Genomic DNA, 21146 nt, shown 5'->3' with positions numbered 1-21146 from the left:
TGCTAGCTTATGTAGGTTTGTTCTTGCGCCAGGTTTAGTGCAAAATGATACATGTGCGCAATTGTGCTTTTGCTGGTTCAGTAGGGCTAATGGGGCACTGCCCCACCAATCACAGGATGATCCACCACTTCTACCTGTGAGGCAGCAGAAGTGTATGGCCTTCACTGCCACAGCCTTGGAGTTGCCCACTTCCAAAGCCACTTCCTGAAGAGGGCGGGATGCATTAGAAAACTGCAATCACTACCCAATTCCTTCCCTATTCAAAGATGGATGTTTTCCTGGGGTGGGATGGGAGAGGAAGCAATGCGTTGCCTGTGTTTGGCTACCCTACTGGTGCAACTCAACTGATGTCCAGCTTCGTTTTATTTTGACTTGTTTCGAGAGTGACAAGGAGACATAGTGTTGGCAATTGGCGATTACGCAGATAACCAGTGGGTCAAAACGATGGCGTGTGGAATGCATTCTGGTTGGGGTTCCAGCCGGCCACACTCCTTTTCAAGACACTCCAGTTTTCAACCAGCAATAATCGCGCCTCGAATTAACTTCATTACTCCTTTCACCCCCTACAACAGTCAGTATTCTGTTCACTGAGCATAACTAATCTTCTGAAATCTGTTTGGGGGTCCATCTCCACTCCCCCCACCCCGAGGGAGATTATTATGTACTTCTGCAAATCACTGAAGTTCCCCAAACCCCGCAACAACTTTCCTTTCGAAGATGTATGGTGTCGACTTTTTAGCTACAGGACGATCCACGGTCTGAGAACTGAAGTGTGCTACGTTTTCTTTCTTAAACCCTGAGTGATTGAGAATGCGAACCAGTCACACCTTTTCAAATTCACTGGGGACAAGGACACCATATTCCGTGAGGCATAAATCCCGCTGCTGTTAAGGGACAGGGAAACGTCCACGCGTGTGTGTTTGCGTGTTTCACGGCCGCTTTAGGATGGGCTGCAACTCAGAAGCAGGCGCCGGATGTCCTCAGGAAGAAGCCTCCGGGCTCCCCCTTTCCTGCCTCTTCTCTAGGCGCACCAGCTGGTTCCTACGTGCGCCAACCTGAAGCCCACGAGGCCCACAGAGCTCCTCGCACTTCCGACGAAAGAGGCACAGCAGCCAAGGACAGCCAGAAGGAATGGAGCCTGCCTTGCAAATCACACTCTCGTACTCATGGAGAGGAGTTGTTGTTGTTCATTATTCTGCCCTCCCTCCACCGGGCTCAAAACAGCTTACATGGGTTTTCCCCCTTCCCGCCCTACCCCATCGTCACAACCACCCTGTGAGGTGGACTCTGGCTCCAAGGTCACCCAACAAGCTGGCTGAGGATTTGAATCCTGCCCAGCTGGCCCTTTCGTCCTATTACCCCTCAGTGGCCTAATGGCGCCCAGGAGGTGAACTCTCCCACCAAGGACCCAGCTTGCGCGCGCGCGCGCGCGCGCCCCCGCCCTGCGCCCCTCTTAGCGCCAGTGCGCTCTTCGCGGCGCGGCGCTCGGCGGGAGCGCCCTCTTCCGGCTGCCGCCGCCGCTTCTCCATGCCGGCCACTCCCTCCCCAGTCTCCGCCCGCGCGTTGCCAGAGCCGGGCAGCAGCTGAAGCGTCTCCTGCGCCTCGACTTCTTCTCGCCGGGAGCCGGAGAACCGAGACCCGGGCTCTCTTCTCGCCTTCGCCCCGGGAGCCCGCGGGAGCCGCCACCATGCCCCGCGCCGCCCCGCTCCTCCTGCTGCTCCTCAGCCTGGCCCAGCGCCAAGCCTGTCTCGCCGGGCCGACCGCCGCCGCCGCGCCCCTCGACAGCCCCGCCGACCCCTGCCTCAGCCAGCCCTGCCGGAACAACGGCACCTGCTCCTCGGCGCTGGCTAAGCTGCCTGCCGTGCCTCACCGCCTGCCGCTGCTTTTCCTCTCGCCTCAGCCTGCCTATAGCTGCGCCTGCCCGCCGGGGGTCACCGGCAGCGACTGCCAGGTAAGCCCGGCGCGGAGACGTGCCTCGCCTGCGCCTTGCTGGCCGCCCGTCCGAGCCCTTCGGAGGCGCCCCGCCTGGCGAGCCTCCGGCTGCCATGTCTCCTTATCCCCCTCGCGATCTTGCCTGCTCTTTCCGCCCGTCTCATCTCTCGCCCTCCCTTCTCCCACCCGTTTCCCTGGGTTTCCATCTGCTTGTGGATTCGCCGGATCCCCTCCTCCTCCCCTCGCCTCCCCTCTTATCTCTGTGCCATTTCCCCTCTTGGCACTCGCTTGAGGAGAGATCTCCCTCTCTCCCTCTCCCATCTGATTCGTGCAGTCACGTCTGGTTGCCTTATTAAGCCCCTCCATGCAGATCTCCTCCCTGACCTCCTCTCACTCCAATTTCCATGTCGATCTGGCGTTAAACAACTGCTTCGATGCCCCGGGCCGTTTCTCTCCAGCCCTCTCTAGTAGCGAGAGGGGTCCTCGGGCATCTTGTCTGCGCGCACCCGGGCAGACCAGACGGCTGGGGCTCCGTGCGCCTGTTCGTCACTGCGGATGCGGGTGGCGGCGCCGGGAACGAGGGCAAAATGCTCGAGGGCTCACGACGAAGGGCATGATGGGCACCTTGAGTAGGTGCGCCCCCCATGGCTTTCGCGTGTAGGTTATTAGGCTCGGTAAAGCTGAACTTGGTTTTCCCCTTCAGCGATGATGGGTTTTTGTGGTTGTCAGAATCGTAGGTCTCGTTGGGTGAACCTTTCAAGCATTCTGCTAACTGTTGGTTGACTTAAACCAGAGCGATGTTTCTGCTGTCCTCAAGGTTAAATCTGAATATTTTAGTGTTGCTTTCTCTCGCCCGCCCCCCTTCTTTTGGAGAGCAATTTCGGTACTTTTATTTACAGATCCTGCCCCTTTGCTTAATATACCAGTGGGTTTTTTTGCCACTGTTGTCAAGATCAGGGTTTGTTCTTAGACTTCAAGTCGTTTTGTGGTTTGACTACCCGTTTAGCGGAATCGTAATGGGTTGGTAAAATATAACTTGAGCAGCTGCGTTTTTAAAAAAACCAATTTCTTATTTATGAAGAATACAATGAAGGCTGAAAACTGCTTTGAAAGGCTTTACTAATAATCCCCATTTGCTCTGGTTTTTATTTTTTTTATTTTTAATATACAGCTTTTAATCATTTCCACTTTGGTAAAAAAAAAGAAGATTATTACTATGTAGACTTAAAAATGGTGTACTTGCATCCCTTCCATGGGGGGAGAAAGGAAAAGAAAAAGTCAGTTTGGTTTTCATTGGATACAATCGGTGGAAGCTTCAGTCCTGTTCATACTTACTTGGAAAGACTCACTGAGCTCTGCTTAAAACATGCTTGGACTATTATGGAGAGGACAAATTTTTCTGCATTTTTTTCTTCTTCATTTTAGGATGAATGGTAGAAGGGTCTGTGACCTTTCTTTTCTTTTTCCAGAGGGGTAGCTGTTGCAGTAAAAATATCAAGAGTGTCTTGTGACACCATAAAAACCAACTAATTTATTATGTTACATGCTTCTGTGTGAACTACCTTCCACTTCATCTGATACATGAAGGATTATCCTGAGACGGGTGCCATGATACTCTTTCTCATTTATTTATTTAGTTAAAAGAAACACACCAGCACCAAAGCTGTAGGATCTGTGGATGCAGGGAGGATGAAAGCGTTGGAGATTTAAAACAAACAACCCCCTGCAACGCAGATATTGCTTATTGAACTTATTAGGGAATAATTCTTGAGAGAGACTGAAAGAAAGTTATGCGTTTTGTTTTAGACAGCATCTCTTGCCTCTTTTCAGCCATGCAAGTCCACCACATTGTGTCAAATCAATTAGATTTAAGTGAATTAACTGGAGTATTGTTTTTTTTAACCTAGCTTAGCAGTCTCATTAACAAGAGTTTGACTGTTCACAGGGTGTCTTGTGTGCTAGGAGAGAGAGAGACCAGTGTGGTTGGTGCTGCCTGCTGATGGCTATATACTGTAATATGTGTGACACAGATAAATTGTTCTTCTAAATGCCAGAACAGCCTAATGCTGATTTGCAAAGGCCTGGAGCACGGCTGGCCCAAAACATTTTGGCACTGGAGGTGAACTGTGAAGAAGGAATGAGTGAAGATCTACAATGAGAACGGGTTGGGAATCAAAGCAACCTTACCTGACAGTTGAAGTGGGGATTGAAGTCCATCACTGCAGGGAAAGGGGCCTACTCTGAATCATGCCAGCTGGGTGCAGAGCCCAAGAGACTCCAGAGGGCATCCTCTAGTGTTGGGAAAAGACCAGCAGTGCCTGCTATTCACCAAGAGGTCTCTAGAGGTTTCATTGCACAGCAGCCTCTTGGCGAATAGGAGGTACTGCTGATGGTCTCTCCCTGGAGACAAGCAGCATCTCCTATTAGCCAAGAGGCCACTGTAGAGGCAGCATTGTGGAGCTGCCTAGGGGAAGCAGATCTGACCTCCAAGGATTGTGCCATAGCTGTCCTTGCCCCATTGCAGAGGCAGTAGCAGTGGGTGATTCGTTTTTTGGAGGCCTGATCTGTTGCCCACTTGCTTCCAAAGATGCTTGCAGCCTATTCAGAAGCGCTTGGATAAACATCACCATGCAGATGGAACATGGTATTCAGATGCTCACCTATTTCAACAGCATAAGTAATGCTTTTGCCTGTAGATCTCTCTTAAATGCTTTTAACTTTGGCTGTATAGGGTCCAATAAGTTGTTATGGTGTGTGTGTGTGTAGAAACATATCAGACAGCTTTTGTTTGCTCAGGCTAAGTTTGTCCATAACTAGTAAGCTGTAAATCCATAATTCAGTCATCATGATAGTTTACTTTTGAAGGTATTGATGGGACAGCAGAAATAATGACAAATTTTTATTTAGAAGAAGATGGAAACCCCAATATAGGAATTACAACCACATTGCAATAGTTAGATGGCATCTCTAGGACAGATAAATGCTTAAATGCACATCTCTCTTGTCCCACCACAATATCTGTAATAGTATCTGTAATAGTATCACAATAATTGTATCTGATTGCAGTTTACTTTTTGGGAACTGGGGTTCAGAGTAAGAGGCAATTTCATCTAAAAATTTTGGTAGCTAAAGCAAAACACTCTGCAGTAGGGTAGCCACAGTGTATAACAAATTTGGATGCATTTTATTTTTTTTTATAAATATTTTTATTACACAGTTTTTATAATCACACAAACAATACATAACAACAACAAATACATAAACAAACAATAACAAAAACAAAACAAAAGAAAAAACAAGTACCATTTCGTATCCTAATTTCTTAAACCTTTCTTCCTCGACTTCCTCATGCCTCCCTTTTCTGTATTCCAAATTCTAATCAATTACTCAGCAAATCTTCCCTTATTTTACTTTGAATTTAAGCTAGTCTTCCTTATTCTCCTTGTCTTAGCCATTGCTAATAGTAACCATTTACTTTCCAGTCCAACATCATTCTAACTTTCATTAATTTTGTAATATTTCTTTAGATAGTCCTTAAACTTTTTCCATTCTTCTTCCGCCGCTTCTCTTCCCTGGTTTCGGATTCTGCTCGTCATTTCTGCCAGGCCCATGTAGTCCATCACCTTCATCTGCCATTCTTCCAGTGTGGGTAGATCCTGTGTCTTCCAGTACTTTGCAATGAGTATTCTAGCTGCTGTTGTAGCGTACATAAAGAAAGTTATATCCGTCTTTAACACCCCTTGGCCGACAATGCCCAAGAGAAAGGCCTCTGGTTGGATGCATTTTACAGCACTGTTGGAAGGAGAAACAAGAATGATGACACAGTAGATGCATTCAATATATAAATATTTTAATAGAGATTGTTATTGGTTTTCAACAAATTATAATCACAACACAAAATTCTTCTTTGTACCTCCCCACTCCTTTCTGGGACAGATGATAAATTTATCATGTCCTGCCATAACCGTGTTTGTGAACTCTGTGTATGCCAGTTGCTGGAATGTTTGTTAGAAAATCCTATGAACGGCTACCATATATTTCAACAAAGTCATCTGCATCATGTGTGCTGTTCCAAGGTGTGCACCCTTTTTGTCAGTTTTTCTGATATAGCAATTGTCCATACAGTCCGTCTCCATCATGTGATTTGTAGATGTTCAAGTCCTTTCCAATTCTGTGTGCCATGTTGGGAGTCATGCTGCCACTGAAAGAAAAGTAGTAAGTTCCTTGTATTGTAAATTGAGCTGGTCTTCTTTGAATATTGCCAGTAAACCCAGACTTGGATTACAGTGTACCTGCTAGTTTGTAATATTGCTTATTTCTATAAATGCTCTCTCCCAGAATGGCTGCACGTGTTCACATATGTTCACACTTATGGAATGTCATACCAACTGTGCTACACCCTCTTCATCACATTGGCGAGGATGCTTTCTTAACAGAGTAAAATGACATCTATATATGAACTTAAAAGTGTGTTCATAATATTTAAAAAGTACGCAGCTCTTTTCTACCAGTATGGCCAATCTTGTCTGACTTTTTTAAAAAGTTGCAAGCAATCAGTTGCTGTGGCAACTGGTGTCTGTCTAGAGCAGAAGAAAATCCATGCAACTTGTTGCTGTGCATCTTTTTTTGGGGTACATGTATTAGGTAGTGTATCCTTTTTTTAGCTGTGTGCCATCAAGACAAATCCAGTAATCTATGCTTTTTAGGGGTGTGTGTGTTACTGTTTTTCTTTGTTATTCTGTGATACATTTTTGTATTTTTATGTTGTAAACTGCCTTGTGATCCTTGGATGAAGGACTGTATAGAAATTTAATGAATAATTAAATAAACATAAACCTATGTGTTACATGGTAACATGTGTGAGGAACAAAGCCACCATTTCCTGCTGTACCAAATTACAGTGGTACCTCGGTTTACAAACTTAATCTGTTCCGGAAGTCTGTTCTGAAACCAAAACCATTCTTAAACTGAGGCACACTTTCCCTAATGAGGCCTCCTGCTGCCGGTTCCCTTCCACCGTTCGGATTCCGTTTTTAGACTGAATCCACTTTTCCCGGTTTTGTGGAGTTTGTAAACCAAATTGTTCTTAAACCAGACTGTTCTTAAACCGAGGACCACTGAATATGCTTAAACTCCAGTGCAATTATTTACACGTATTTCCCTCAGGAGGAATGCTTTTAAAAAACTGCTGCTGTGCAGTTGAGATGAGCAGCCTTAGTGTAAAGGCTGTATCCTGGAGGGAAAAGGCTGTGCTTGAATTGGCCCTAAATGATCAAAAAAAGCAATTATTATATACAGCAGCTAGGCAGCTGTGCATGGAAGCCTTCCTGAGACCAGCCTTTCCAACTCATGGTGTATAGGACAGCAGTCTTAATGTGTTGAGTTGGGTGACCATGGCCAAATTAAAATGAGTTGCTTTTTCCTATTTCTGATTTCTTGAAATAACTCGATTAAAAAAATAATCATTCTGTTGCGGTTCATTTCAAACCCATCACTGAAACTTTCAGATTCATTTTCATGTAGCTGATTTATCAGTTGTGTTTTGATTTTATGCATAGAAATAGGATGCGCAATTAATTGACATCTTCAGCTTTGTTTTGCTGAATGCCTAAACCCTCTCTGCCTTCTGTGGTTTGGCATTGGTACAGACACTGAGGAACTTGCCTCCTGTTCTGTTTCAGAAATAATGAATTCCTGGAATGGCTTTCTGTGTCACCAGCACTTTTCTTTAGCGCTGTAGTCCTCCAACCACTTACTCCATGCCACTGAAGCTTGGCAATAATATTTCAAGTTAATGGATTTGAGTACTACCATGTATTACCATTCTTATGCCCCGCTGCAAAATGTGGCAGCCCCTGTTTCCTGTTTCATTCACTTCTATGTGCCATGTCCTACTGACAGATGCTATGCCATTTTTTTTTGTAGTGGAATGTGTGTTCTGCCTTGTGCTGTTTGTGAATAAGACTCATATACTACAAATGTACTTTTTTAAAAAAAGTTTTACGTTGCCAACCATTGCAAAAAAAGTTTTACGTTGCTAACCCAAAACACGGTACTCCAGGTTCAAATTCAAATTCTTTCTCCTGGACTTCCGGGTTGGCGCCATCGTCTAATGGCGGATTCCCTCCGAGCTCCGGAGGGAATCTGCTCAACAGGGGTCGGGTTCTGCCGCGGCGGCGACGCGGGGACCCTTAGAAACCACAGGCGCTGAAGCCTGTGGACCTGGTGACTCGGTGGGCACCATTTGCGCGCCCCCCGACCCGCAAAGAAGCCTTTTTAAAGGCTTCGGAACGGGGGACGGAGGGAGGTGTGGTGCTGAGAGTTCGACTGCTTCCCCTGCTGAGTGAAGCCGCATGCCATGGGCGGAGAGCGTTAACTTCTTCTTTTGAACTTTCGGATCAAAGTAACGACCCGTGAGTAACACGGTAATTGGACTTAAAAGGGAAAATTTTTTCTGGGAATTCGGCAAGATCGGGTAAGGTGCTAAAAAGGAAGTCAACCTGCCCGCCTTGTAAGCATTGTAAAGCAAGGATTTTATTACTAAGGTTGTGTGAATGTCTTTTGTTTTTTGTGGAAAAGCGCAATTAACTTTATATTGGGCCAATTTAAGTGACTGTGCTGGAGGATAAGAGAACGGATTTCACCCCTCCCCCAAAACCCGGGAGCGATCGGGCAGAGAGCCTGTGGAAGAGGTTTATAGACTTTGACAGCTGTCAAATTAGCTGTCAAAGCTGGAAAAAAAAAAGGAGAACTGTGTCTTTGCTGGTTACATTTGATACAATTTGGTAACAAATTGTTAAAAACAAAGAAGAAAAGGTTAATTTGTCATTAAGTAACTAGAATCCCTCTAGAGGGGGCTCAGGACATTACAAAAATGGCTGTAAGTGGAAAAATACTGGCTGAACTGGAAAAGACCTTTCGTCTTCTGGGAAATCTACAGAAGCAGACAGATGCTTTGACTATAAGTGTAAAAACAATGAAGGGAACAGTAAACAAAATTGCTGAACCTGGAAAGGATATGATTCAAGCTCCTGCAGATGAACAGGGAAGTGTTGCTGCTGATATAAAAATCCTTATAGCCAAACAGGAGAAAGAGTCTGAGTCATTTGAGATGATGGCTAAAGAGAGCCAGAGGCCTATTAAGTTGGAAACAACTGAAAATAAGATCATGACAATGGATGTTTGGCTGGAAGTGAAGAATGGAATCTGGAGAGATCTCCTTTTATGGGGATCGGAAGACATATGGAATATAAATATGGACAGTACAGAGTTTGGAGTCTTTGGGACATTTGAACTTATGAGAAGCAAGAAACAAGATTTTGGCTCCATTGTTAAATTTAAAGGGGGTAAAAATATGATTCTGTTTTAATTAAGTTGGCTTTTGCCACTAACATAAAAATGGGGAATTTGGGGAGAGATTTGGGGCCGACCTTAGCAAAAGATTATCAAAAATAAGTGTTTCGTGTATAAAGATTGGGATTTTTAAGTTTAAATAGGTTAATTAAATTGATGGAGGAATTTAGGGAAAGTATGTTAAGAATAAGTTTTGAAATATAAAGATAGAGGTTTAGAAGTTAAAATTTGTTTAAGATAATTGAAGTAGAGGAAATAAGGTAAAGTGGGGGGGATAAAAATTGCTGAGCTAAAAATTGGAATTGGAATACAAGAAGGGTAGGTGTGGGGAAGTCAAGGAAATTGGGTATGGAATATAATTATGGTAAACTTTTAAATTGCTGCTTTTCTTTTTCTTTTCTTTTTTCTTTTTTGCTTTTTTTTCTTTTCTGTTTTCTTTTGTATTCTTTTTTGAAAATTTTAATAAACATAATTAAAAAAACAAAAAAAATTTCTTTCTCCTGTTAGAACTGAAACATTGGTTATCTCTCATGTTGTCAGTAACGTGCTAAGTATCCGGCTGTGGTTGCCTTCCCATGGAATGCATTTCTGTTGGCAGTAGAGATCTTCTTTCCTTCCCTCCCACACAGGCCCCTGTGCACCAGGGAGAAGCATTCATGAGAAGAATGGGAAGTCCCATTGTGGAAGTCTGCTTGGACGATGCTTGAGGTCTCCCAATGTACTTAATGCACTGTATATTTAATTGTTTAATTCTCATTGCCACCCATAATGTGTTCTTCTGCTTTCGGGTTTTGATCCTTTCTGACTCCTGCTTTCAAGTGCTCGCATTTCCTCATAGGAACCTAAGTCCATCTAGGTCAGCATTGTCTATCCTGGATAGCAGTGGCTTCCCAGGGTTTCAGATGGGGACTATCTGGAGATGCTGGAGACTGAACCTTGGACCTTCTGCATATAATGTAGATGGTCTACCACTGAGCTACGCCCCTTCCCCTTCTTGACCATCAATACAGTGGTACCTCGGGTTACATACACTTCAGGTTACATACGCTTCAGGTTACAGACTCCGCTAACCCAGAAATAGTACCTCAGGTTAAGAACTTTGCTTCAGGATGAGAACAGAAATCGTGCTCCGGCGGCGCAGCGGCAGCAGGAGGCCCCATTAGCTAAAGTGGTGCTTCAGGTTAAGAACAGTTTCAGGTTAAGTACGGACCTCCAGAAAGAATTAAGTACTTAACCCGAGGTACCACCGTACTTTCTTTTTATTCTATGTTCCACATTTTCTTTTTTTTAAATATACATTTTTATTAGTTTTTACATATATTTTCCAACAAGAACATCTCATCTCATCTTATACAACATTTTGGCTATTTTAGCCTGAGATTTCCATCAACCGCGTCTAATGATTTTCAAACCTCATCTCTTAATCTTACATTTGTTATCCTAACTATTACTTTTAATAATCCATAACTTAAAATCCATTCTCATGAATCTTTTCTGCAATATTTCATATAGTTCTCCTTACAAAACTTCTTGTAGTCCCACAAGCGTAGTCAGTTGGTTACAATTGTCTTTCAAATAACTCATATATTTACTCCAATCTTTCAAGAATTTCTGGTCCCTCTAGTTTCGAATTCTCCCTGTCATCTTATCCAATTCTGCATAGTCCATCAATTTCATCTGCCATTCCTCTTTCGTTGGTAGTTCTTCCTGCTTCCATTTCTGTGCCAATAATACTCTTGCTGCAGTTGTCGCATATAAAAACAGTTTTTTATCTTGTATTTTGATGTCAGTGCCTATAATACCAAGTAAAAATGCTTCTGGTTTTTTTAATACATGTATATTTCAACATATTTTTCACTCATTATAAATCATTTCCCAGAAGCCTTTCAATTTCTTACATTCCCACCATAGATGATCAAAAGTGCTTTCCTTTTCCTTACGTTTCCAACATTTATTACTTATTTTATACATTTTAGCTAATTTCACTGCTGTAATATACCATCTATACATCATTTTCATTACATTTTCTTTCAAAGCATTGCATGCAGTAAATTTTGTTCCTTCTTTCCATAATTTCTCCCAGTCTTTTAGCTGTATATTATAACCAAATTCTTTGGCCCAATGTATCATAACCGACTTAGCCTCTTCATCTTTCAGATGCCATTCCAACAGCAATTTATACATTTTTGACAATGTTTTAAATTTGTTATTTAATATTTCCATTTCAAATTTCAACTTAGTGTAACCAGATCCATTTTTCTTTAAATCTTCTTTAAACATTTCATTAATTTGGCGATAGTCCAACCAATCATTTACATATTATTTTACCTCTTCATAAGGTTTAATTTTCCAATTATTTCCCTCTTCTATCACTAACCTTTCATATGTCCCCCAATTTTTACTCATATTTATCTTTTTTACACTCATTGCTTCCAAAGGTGACAACCACCATGGTGTTTTTACATTCTAATAGGTTTTTATACCTAGCCCATATTTCATATAGAGATCTTCAGAATATGTGGTTTCCAAATCCTTTATGCACTTTTGCTTTGTCATACCATAAATATGCGTGCCAACCAAACCTATTATCAAATCCTTGTTCCACCTTTTCTGTCAGTATCCTTTAACTCACCAACTCATAGGAACATGTTCTGTTTATAGTCATCATCCCTCCACTCTGTGTGTTCCATTCATATGCAATACTCTGTCTTCTGCCATATGGATGGCTTTATATTTGGGAAACTTCATTCCCAGGGGCTGAACACAGACCTCTCTATGCTGCCCCTTGGGATGTGCCCCTCCACCGGCCACAACTTCTCACTGGCTATGCTCCATGCCTTGCTTTTGCTTGGCTGGAATGTGTTCCTGAACTGGGATAATTCCTCTTGCTTGCTTGGATGGAAATTCGTGTGTGTGTGTATAGAAACTAACAGACTTGGTGGAGATGGCAAAATTAACATGTTTAATCAGAGAAAAGTAATTGTTAACTGTCAGGGAACTGCCATCGGAACTAGAGGAGGAGGCGAGGCTCCACAGCGATGCTGGAGAGGGGCCAAGCAGGGAGAGAGGAAGGTCTCCTGTTGGGGAAGAAAATCAGTGCAACACCAGGGATAGAGGGGGGCCAATGGGGGAAGCAGAGAGCAGGCTCCGGGACTCTTCACTGGACACCAGCAGGGAGAGCACAGGTCCTCCGCTACCCACGCCCTCCCTGCGCAGAAGACTTCTGTGCAGGGAGGCTAGGAGGAGACTGGGCGTCAAGCAACTTTTATGTTGGAAAAGGTTTAAGAAACGCCCACTGACGGATTCTGCCAGTGACTGAACAGCCACGGAGTGGATGGCTGTCCAGCGAGAAATGGTTTAACCAGCCAAACTAGCCCAGAGCGGCGGCAACTTACGCACAAGCAACCCCTAAAGCCATTACATTAACATTTGTTAAAGACTCGAAACCTCTCATAGATTTTTTTGTGTGAAGAAGAAAATGAAATAAAGGTATCTGGATTTGAGGATTAAAGATAATGTTTATTTATAGAAAGTGGCTTTGTTGGGTGTTGGATTGGATGAAGTGAATATTGTTTTTAAATAGCAGACAGATGAAGAAAAGGAAGTTCTTTACTTTCTGAATATTTTTTCTATCTTTCTCTTTTAACTTCTTTTCTACTCTTTCTTTCTCTCTCTCTCTCTCTCTCTCTCTCTCTCTCTCTCCCTTCCCCCTTTTATTGTATTTAGATAAAAGTCTTGGTTTGGTTAAAAATGGGAAACGATATTAAGTTTTGTATTTTTCTCTATAAACCTTAATAAAATTAATTTGTTTAAAAAGAAACCTCTGACCTCTTTCACATTGCTGCACCCACTTTTGCTTTGGGTTGCACCCACTTTTTGTATCTGGTTCCTCCCATCACTGGTATGTGGCCCTTTGAACATCAGCCAAAAGGGAACGCAACCTTTGGACTGAAAAGGTTTCTCAAGTGTTGGTTTAAAATCAAAGGTGTCCAAACTTTTTTCAAAGAGGGCCAGATTTGATGAAGTGAAGGGCCGACCAAAGGGCCGACCAAAGTTGTTGAGCTCTTTTTACATTTGAAATTGTTGAGGTTTTGTAGAATTTTACCCCAGGAAGTAGACTGCCACAGGGGACAGATTAAACCAGATTAGGCCCCCGAAATGGACTTTAGACATGCCTGGTTTAAATGAACACTGAAGACACAACTCTTTTCCCCTCAATGTTTCCCTCTTATCTCCTCCTCTATTTCTGTACCCTTTGTTACACCTTCCTAATTTCTGTCATCTTCACACTTTGAGCAGAGTATTTTATGTAAAATGTTTAGGTTTTTTAAATTAAAAAATAGTTATTGGTGGTTGTTTTTTTTAAAAAAAGAAGTAGTAGTACTGTATAAATCATCACATACTCTCCCCCTTCTATGGTTCGGTATTGCATCTAGAGATGATTTCTGATAGTGGAGTACTGTTTTCATTATAAACCCTAATTTAATTTTTGGATGATAATGGGCTTCATTTCTATTTGTACTTCAAGGTCAGATTGTATTCAAATATTTACACTCTTGGGCTATTCATGTAGAAACTTCTGCAGACTAATGTTCAAAACCCCTAATAATTTAATCTTATGAGAGAGAGAGAGAGAGAGAGAGAGAGTATTTCTGGATTACTCATGCTTTTCTATATATTATTGGACACATCACACTCCTACCAATTGAGAATAGGAAGGATTTAATTTCCTGTACTGCCAGACGGGCTGTAATCTAGGGGGCTGCTCATTTAACTCCATGGCACCAGCTTTTAAAATAATTTGCAATGCAGTACAAACAGCTGCTGCCAGTGGAAGAGTCAGAATACCCACCTTGCATATCTTAGCCCTTATGTATGACTGAAAAGAATCTCATGGCTTAAGAAATTTGACTACATTCCTTAACTTTGATGGCCCAATTCTCACTTTATCTTCCTCTGCTGAAAGACCATAGATTTATTCGAGCTGAAATGGGACCTCTTCTGTTGTTCAGTATCCAGCAGGTATTTCCTCATTAGGTCTTTTGCATTATTGAGACCTAAACTTAGTGGTGAAAAGCCAAAATTCCTCTTCTTCTTTCTCCTCCTCCTCTTCTTTGGCAATCACTCATAGCTGAGTAAGATTGTCTTCCATGAACACAGTTTTAACAATGAATCTGTAAGTGACTGGAGGCCAATTCTGGATCCACATGTCCTTCCACAGTGGGGACATAGGTTTCTGGGTGGGAGTTGATCACGGTGAGGGTTTGTCAAGCGTGCCTTCCTCTTAGCACGTTTCCAAAATAACATAAACTTAACCTCATGGCTTTTATTCAGTGGCTTTCATGTGAATCAAGCAAAACTACCAGCCAGCCAGTAGGGTCCAAACTGAACTGTAGCCAGGCCTGTGTGAAAATGGAGTGGAGACCAGCTTCAAAATGCAGAATAGCATTCAAAACACATCCCAGCACAGAGAAAAATTGTCTAAGGAATTTGCGTGTTCAGACCCAGAGACCTCCCCCCTAAATAAACACACATTTGACTCAAATTTTAGTTTTGATTTTTGCCAGAATTTAGGCCACAACTTTATTGATTACAGAAAAGTGAGTGATTGCATAGGCTCTGGTTCGACTAGCTCCCTGAACGCTTGCAGGTAGCGCTGACCCAGGGCACCAGTATAGGTCAGCCAAGGGTGAACACCTGAGGTAGGTGAAAAGCCCGGGAACAGACTATGTTCACTCCCCAGATGCTCCCCTGGACTCAGGCATGGGCACAACCCTCTCTCAGGGGTTGACCAAATCAAGTTGAGTCCCTGGATTCTTCTAACGGAATACCCTTCATATAGGGATGGCAAGACCGTTCTCCCATCCCTATCACCTGAACCAGTCCCTATCCACAACCTTACAAGTTGTGACGATTTGCTACGCGGCAGGCGAAACCCGAATGGCAACAGCCAATCAGCCGAGTGAGGAAAATTCCTGCCGTGCCCCTGTCCCAATGTCAGTTGGCATACGACGACATAGCAAGGTCAATCGTAAAATGCCCTAAATATAGGGAGAGGTGGGCGTGTGTTCTGATGCAGGAACCAAAAGAGGAAGCTCTGGGTCATGTTCATAGGTGTATATATAGGTTCCTCAGTCTGTTTAGACTGCACCCCATTGGCCATATTAAACCCAGCAACGAGGGACCTACCAATTGGGTGCTGTGGCTGTCCAATATACCCACCCACAACCTGGAGGTCAGTCTCCAGGTCTCACCGCAACACATGCCCTCTTTAGGGAGGACACGATTTAGATTAGATTACACAACTTCCAGTGGGCTTAAATTGGCATCAACCTAGATTTGAATCTTGTAAAACAATTGAGCTAAAATAATTGATCTTAAAAACTTTAGGCACACAGGTCTAAAACTATGCTCTTTTGCTTGGAAAAGGGACATTAAAATTGTGGTGCTTTACATAGTTATCCCCCCCCCCATTTTTTTATTAGTGAATCCAAAGTGTTGTGTAACACATGGATAGGAGACATGCTTCAAATAAAGTGCTCTGAAATGCTAGACCCGTGTGCCATCATAATGATTTGTGATTGTGATCTGCCAGATTGCAATTTTGATGAAAGGCTACTGGGTTTGTCACACTTTACCAGTACGTTGATCTCTGGCTTCCAAAGCACTCATTGTCTAGTGGTGCCAAGCTTAACAATTAGGTTTAAAATGTGATTCTGATACAGTACATTTACCAGTTCCAGCCCAACTTAGATTTAAGAAGAAACGCTGTAACTGTTGTGAAAAAATGTAATACAATTTTAAAGTAACATTCACTTAGGTTTTTTTCTCTTGGGAGCTCATTTTATCAGGCGTGCCCAGCATAAACTCAGTTCCTTAATTCTATTTATTAGTTTACATATTGTTTATTAAACTTATTAGTTGCTTGTCACCCAAAGGTGTGCATGCAACTTATATCAGAGAAAAAGATATGCAAATACATTATATCATTGGGGGGGGGAGCCAGGGGGAAGAAATCATTTAATATGTTAATATTCCATACAATGTATTGGGAAAATAAAAAGAGCACACCAGTTCCATAAACAGGTATAAGAAAAACGCTAGCAATATATAAAAACAAATACAATAATTCTCCCACTCATTAACTAGCAGATAAACAAAAATGCAGTGCCTCTCCCTAGCACTCAGGCCATTCACACTGACCTGACACGTCCCCACCTGACCCAAAGGTATGGTGTCAAGACCAGCTGCTCCAAATCAGTGGTGGATGGTGGTTCTAGGGTCCTTCAGGAATGCTCTAACATCTCTCTTCTCCCTTCAGCGGGGAGCAGCAGCAAAAGCAGAGCAGTAAGATGGTGACAAAAGTTTTACCTGCTCTGCAGTTGTATCTACTCAGTTCCATTAAGTTCACAATGTGGCTTACTCCCAGGTAGGTATGTAGGAACTGTCAGCTCTGTTCTTTAGATATTTTAGTGCAGCTTTCCCCAATCTGGTGCCCTCCAGTTGTTTTGGACCACAGCCATTATGTCTAATAATTAGGGATGATGGGAGTTATCGTCCAAAACATCTGGAAGCATCAGGTTGGTGAAGGCTGCTGTAGAGACTTTCCAGTCCTGTGGAACTATGGTTATATTTTAGTATTGCCTTTCATCTCTGGATAATATTGAATTTCTGTGAATTGTAGCAGTGGCATTTGCTTCAAACTCATTCAATTTTTGTTCAGATTTGTTATCTTACTCATTATTTATAGTTGTCTCAGTTCAGGAAGACCATTTCTGTCATTGAAAGATGGAATTCCCCCCCCCCCCCCCGTGCCTGATTAACTTTTAAATGCACCATTTAGAGGGGACAAATGTAACAACTTCTTTGTTTAAATAAATCACCATCTGATAGCACTGTCGATATCATTCCCCCCCCATGTCCATCCTTTGTCAAGGTGTGTTAATAGCTAAAGGAAAGCTGTGCCCCAGGTATGTACTTGCTTAGATTCCTACCCCACCTAGCTTGCAAGACTTAAAACAAAGAGTTAAAAAATAGGTTCTAAAAACACATTATTTTAAGTGCAAAAACTTAAATTTTCCCAAAAACACTTTGAACCGAACCATGGGTACCAAAAGTCAAAGCAGATTGATTTTATTATGCTCCCGAAGGATTATTGGGCTTGAACGATAGTGAAGAGAAGGAAATTTCAGCAATGAGGTACAACCATCAGGATCACCTCGTCTAGCATCACTTCTTCCTCATGTACTGAGTTTATTTGAGTGCATGTGTGCACGTGGTATGGACGAGGACAAATTTTCAGTTGGCTTTAGAGATCAAAACATGGCTTGGGTGAGAAGCAATGTCCTTTGGCTGTAATGCTCCAAACCTATTACAGCCCTGCCAGTCAAAACTGAGTTGTGCTGGGAAGAACACAAGAAGAGCTTGTTGAATCAAAAGCCCAACTTGCCCAGCATCCTGTTCCCACAATGCCTAAGCAGATGCCTGTGGGAAACCCGCAAAGAGCGCCTGAGCACAAGAGCACTCAACCCACCTGTGGTTTCCAGCAGCTGGTATTCAGAAACATTGCTTCATCCATTGGCAGAGTCAAAGCATAGTCATCATAGCTAGTAGTGATTGATAGCTTTGTTCTCCATGAATGTGTCTAATCCTCTTTTAAAGACACCCAGATTGATGGCCATCACAGCCTCTTGTTCCACAGATTAGCTATGAGCTGTGTTAAGAAGGACTTCGAAATATCTGTCCTGAATCTTTGAACATTCAGGTTCATTGGATATCCATGTTGTTCTAGTATGATGAGAGAGAGAAAATGTGTCTTTAGCTCCTTTCTCAATGCCATGCAGAATTATATAAGCTTACATCATGTCCTCTCTTCCTCACCTTTTCTCCAACTGAAGAGTCCCAAACTCCGCAATCTCCTTCCCCTTGATCATGGATTTGTGTAACTATGGTATCGGCAGTTTTATTTTCAATTTCTTTCCAAATGATCCCTTGCAGGGAATTGGCCTTTTTCACAGCAGCTGCACACTGGGTCAATAGATTCACTGAGCTATCTACTAAAGCCCCAAGGTCTTGTTCCTGGTCAGTCACCTCCCATTAAGACTACATGGGCCCTGAGATGCATCACTTTACACTTGGCTCAGATACAGATTAAATGTAGACACCTCTCCATTTTTAAGCAAAGTGTTTGAAGCGATATAAAAGGATTGCCAGTTAACCTGCCACAATCACAGAAGGCAGACCCTCACAATTAGCCTGTGACAAGGATGGAAGAATATAATTAATCAGTATTTTTACATATACCCCTGAGGTTCAAAAACCTGTATTCTTATTACAAAGCTTACCATTAAATTAACTTTGATTGAGAAAAAATATTCAGATAAGAGCAGCACCTCTTTATACGTGCTGCCCCCTAACAATTATACTCATAAATGATACCAAAAGAATGAATTTGTAAGCATTTGTGGCCATTCATTAGCTGGACAAGAGTCACTAAGGGCTCTTGAGGTTTTTTCCTATTTGATTTTGTAATGTTCATCATTGCTTAATAAATTCTACAAGGGTTGCATATCTATGAGCTAGATATGGTAAACGTGAGAAAGCAATAATTAACGGTATAGAAAATACAGTGCTTTTTTGTACTAGGGTAAATAGACTGTATCTTAATGATTAGCTAGAATTTGCCAGGCATAACAGATTTATCTAGACAAAGAAGGTTAAAGAATGGTTGTTTTTGTGGTCAGGGGGAACAAAGAGAATAGAGCTGAAATGGGCATTATTCCATATATTTATGGATTGATTCATGTTGGATTGAACCCTGTTCTGGAGGGTATCCTATATTCAGGAGTGGAAAATAAGCTTCGGCAATGTGAAACGGGAGAGAAATCAGAAAAGCTGTACAATTGAAAGTTTCATAGGAAGATGTCAGAAAAGGAAGTGAAAGGACCAACAATAGGTCCTTCCTACAATGGAAGGACTAATTTCTGCATAATTCAGTTTAAGTGCAACAGAAAGATTTAAGCATTGTTCTGACAGCTCAGTAAACCTGTCTTTGCTCTGAAGCAACAATTGTAAATGTAGTGTATATTTGAAATGATAAATATGTATTTATATGAGTCAATATTATACTGCTTAATGGCTTTAAATGAAGTCCTTTCTATATATAAAAAAATGTAGGGAAAGAGATGGACCAAAGGTGGGTCGTGAGGAGTACAGAGAAATATGCAAGACCATAAGACTAACCTATAGAAGGGATGCAAATTATGCAGTTTGCTGTAAGAATGCAGCAAATAATTAATGGTAGATTGACTAGTCCATATTGGTAGATGAGATTAAGTGGACCTGAAATGCAGTGAATTAAAAATAGCTTAACTTCTTTGTCTAGCCTATAAATCCATCTGTCAAGATGTTTAAAGCTGAAAGGTTAGTAAAAATAAACTCGGCTGAAGCTCAGGTTATACTTTTAATTTCATGTATCTGTCCTTTTGTCATGTTACTGCTGTTCTCTGGAACTCACTGCTTCCTGAAACATCAGCACCACTTCCTTGAAAACTAAATGACATTTGAAAATGTACCACCTTCTTATCTCTCTTCTGTCACTTCTCCTTCCACCCATTTCCTTTTATGTCCCCCCTTCTCAAGATTGTGAGGTTGCAGACAGGTTTGTTCTTTAATTAGTATTAAATGCTAAGCTTCTGGAGAAACATTATTATTATTCATGCTTAAAATTATAATTGGTAATTTAAGCATGCATGCATGCATGCATGAGTATCTTATACACATCTGATTCTTATTAATTAATATTTTCATTACAAAAATGAATTAAACACATATTCAAACCATAAGCCAATCACTTCTTCTAGTAGTTTTTATGAGAAAGCATCCTTATTTGTTTTTCTTTAAGAAACACAGAGGCCAAGTTCCCTTAGGCCCAGATTACAGAGGCCACACCGCCCTCCCTCTTTTGGACTGAAGGAATAAGAGTTTTCTAAAGGGTAGGCACCAGTTTGCAAGAGGAACACAGAGCAGATTTTAAAGGAATGTAGGGAGCTGTCTATGGTGCTGAAATAGTGCTGGGGTTCTGTTCTGTGAAGGAGGGAGCCACTTCTAACAGAGAATACTTATGTGCGCTCCAGCGCTGGGTATAGAGAAGAGTGCACAGCTTAGTACTAAAACTGTAAGCATTTAGAAAGGTTTGAAAGAGGAGGAATCCCACCAGCAGCTGAAACGGTGGCTCGCACTTTTGAGGAGTGTGTATGAGGAGTACAGAAGGAAGAGGGACTTAAACTGCTTAAAGAAGAGGAAGTTTAATTTGCAAGAAGTGATGTTCTACTTGGGGAGAAGGAAGTGTTTTGAAGTAGTTGGAGCTTGTGTGTTCCAGTATATCAAGATGTTATAGTTCTTGTTTTTGGATTGTAATTTCAAATGTGGTCCTAGCAATATGAAGCCTCTTGGACAACCCTAGTATTGTTGACTTTTTACCCAAAGAGAGTGCTTGTGCTTTCAGCAAGATGTGTATGAGATATTTCTTCAATTTCTGCCGCATTATGATGGGAAATACTTCTTAATTTATTCTGGCTCCTAGGCTGCTATAGGCACATATGCCCCTTTGGCTCAGCAGCAGGCAAATTTTAATCAACCCAGAGGTCTGAGAAACATTTCTGGTGGGCGAGAAGGAATTTTTGCACATTCCCCAATGTAGCAGAAGTAGAATCTTCCCCAAAAAGAAAATTGCCACATAAGGCATTGAGTTAAAAAATGAGCAAACCCCCCCCATAATATTAAAAAAGCTTATTGCAGAAATATTGTATATACCAGTTGGGAGCTTCACCTGAATGGTAATCTTATGAAAATATAGTAAA

General features: G+C 42.1%; 1 protein-coding gene across 1 annotated transcript in view; it reads left to right on the top strand.

Annotated features, from left to right (window-relative positions):
- The first annotated feature begins 1546 nt into the window (after positions 1–1546).
- DNER (delta/notch like EGF repeat containing) overlaps positions 1547–21146 on the top strand; it is a 109744-nt gene continuing 90144 nt past the window's right edge. The window contains exon 1 of the mRNA XM_053390130.1: positions 1547–1951. Coding sequence (XP_053246105.1) covers positions 1688–1951 — 264 coding nt within the window. The 5' untranslated portion in view covers positions 1547–1687. The remainder of the gene's footprint in view (positions 1952–21146) is intronic.

Source organism: Podarcis raffonei, chromosome 5, assembly GCF_027172205.1.
Source record: "Podarcis raffonei isolate rPodRaf1 chromosome 5, rPodRaf1.pri, whole genome shotgun sequence".
Classification (NCBI taxonomy): Eukaryota; Metazoa; Chordata; class Lepidosauria; order Squamata; family Lacertidae; genus Podarcis; species Podarcis raffonei.
Note: the sequence above shows the minus strand (reverse complement) of the source record. Positions and strands in the feature narration are given on the sequence as shown.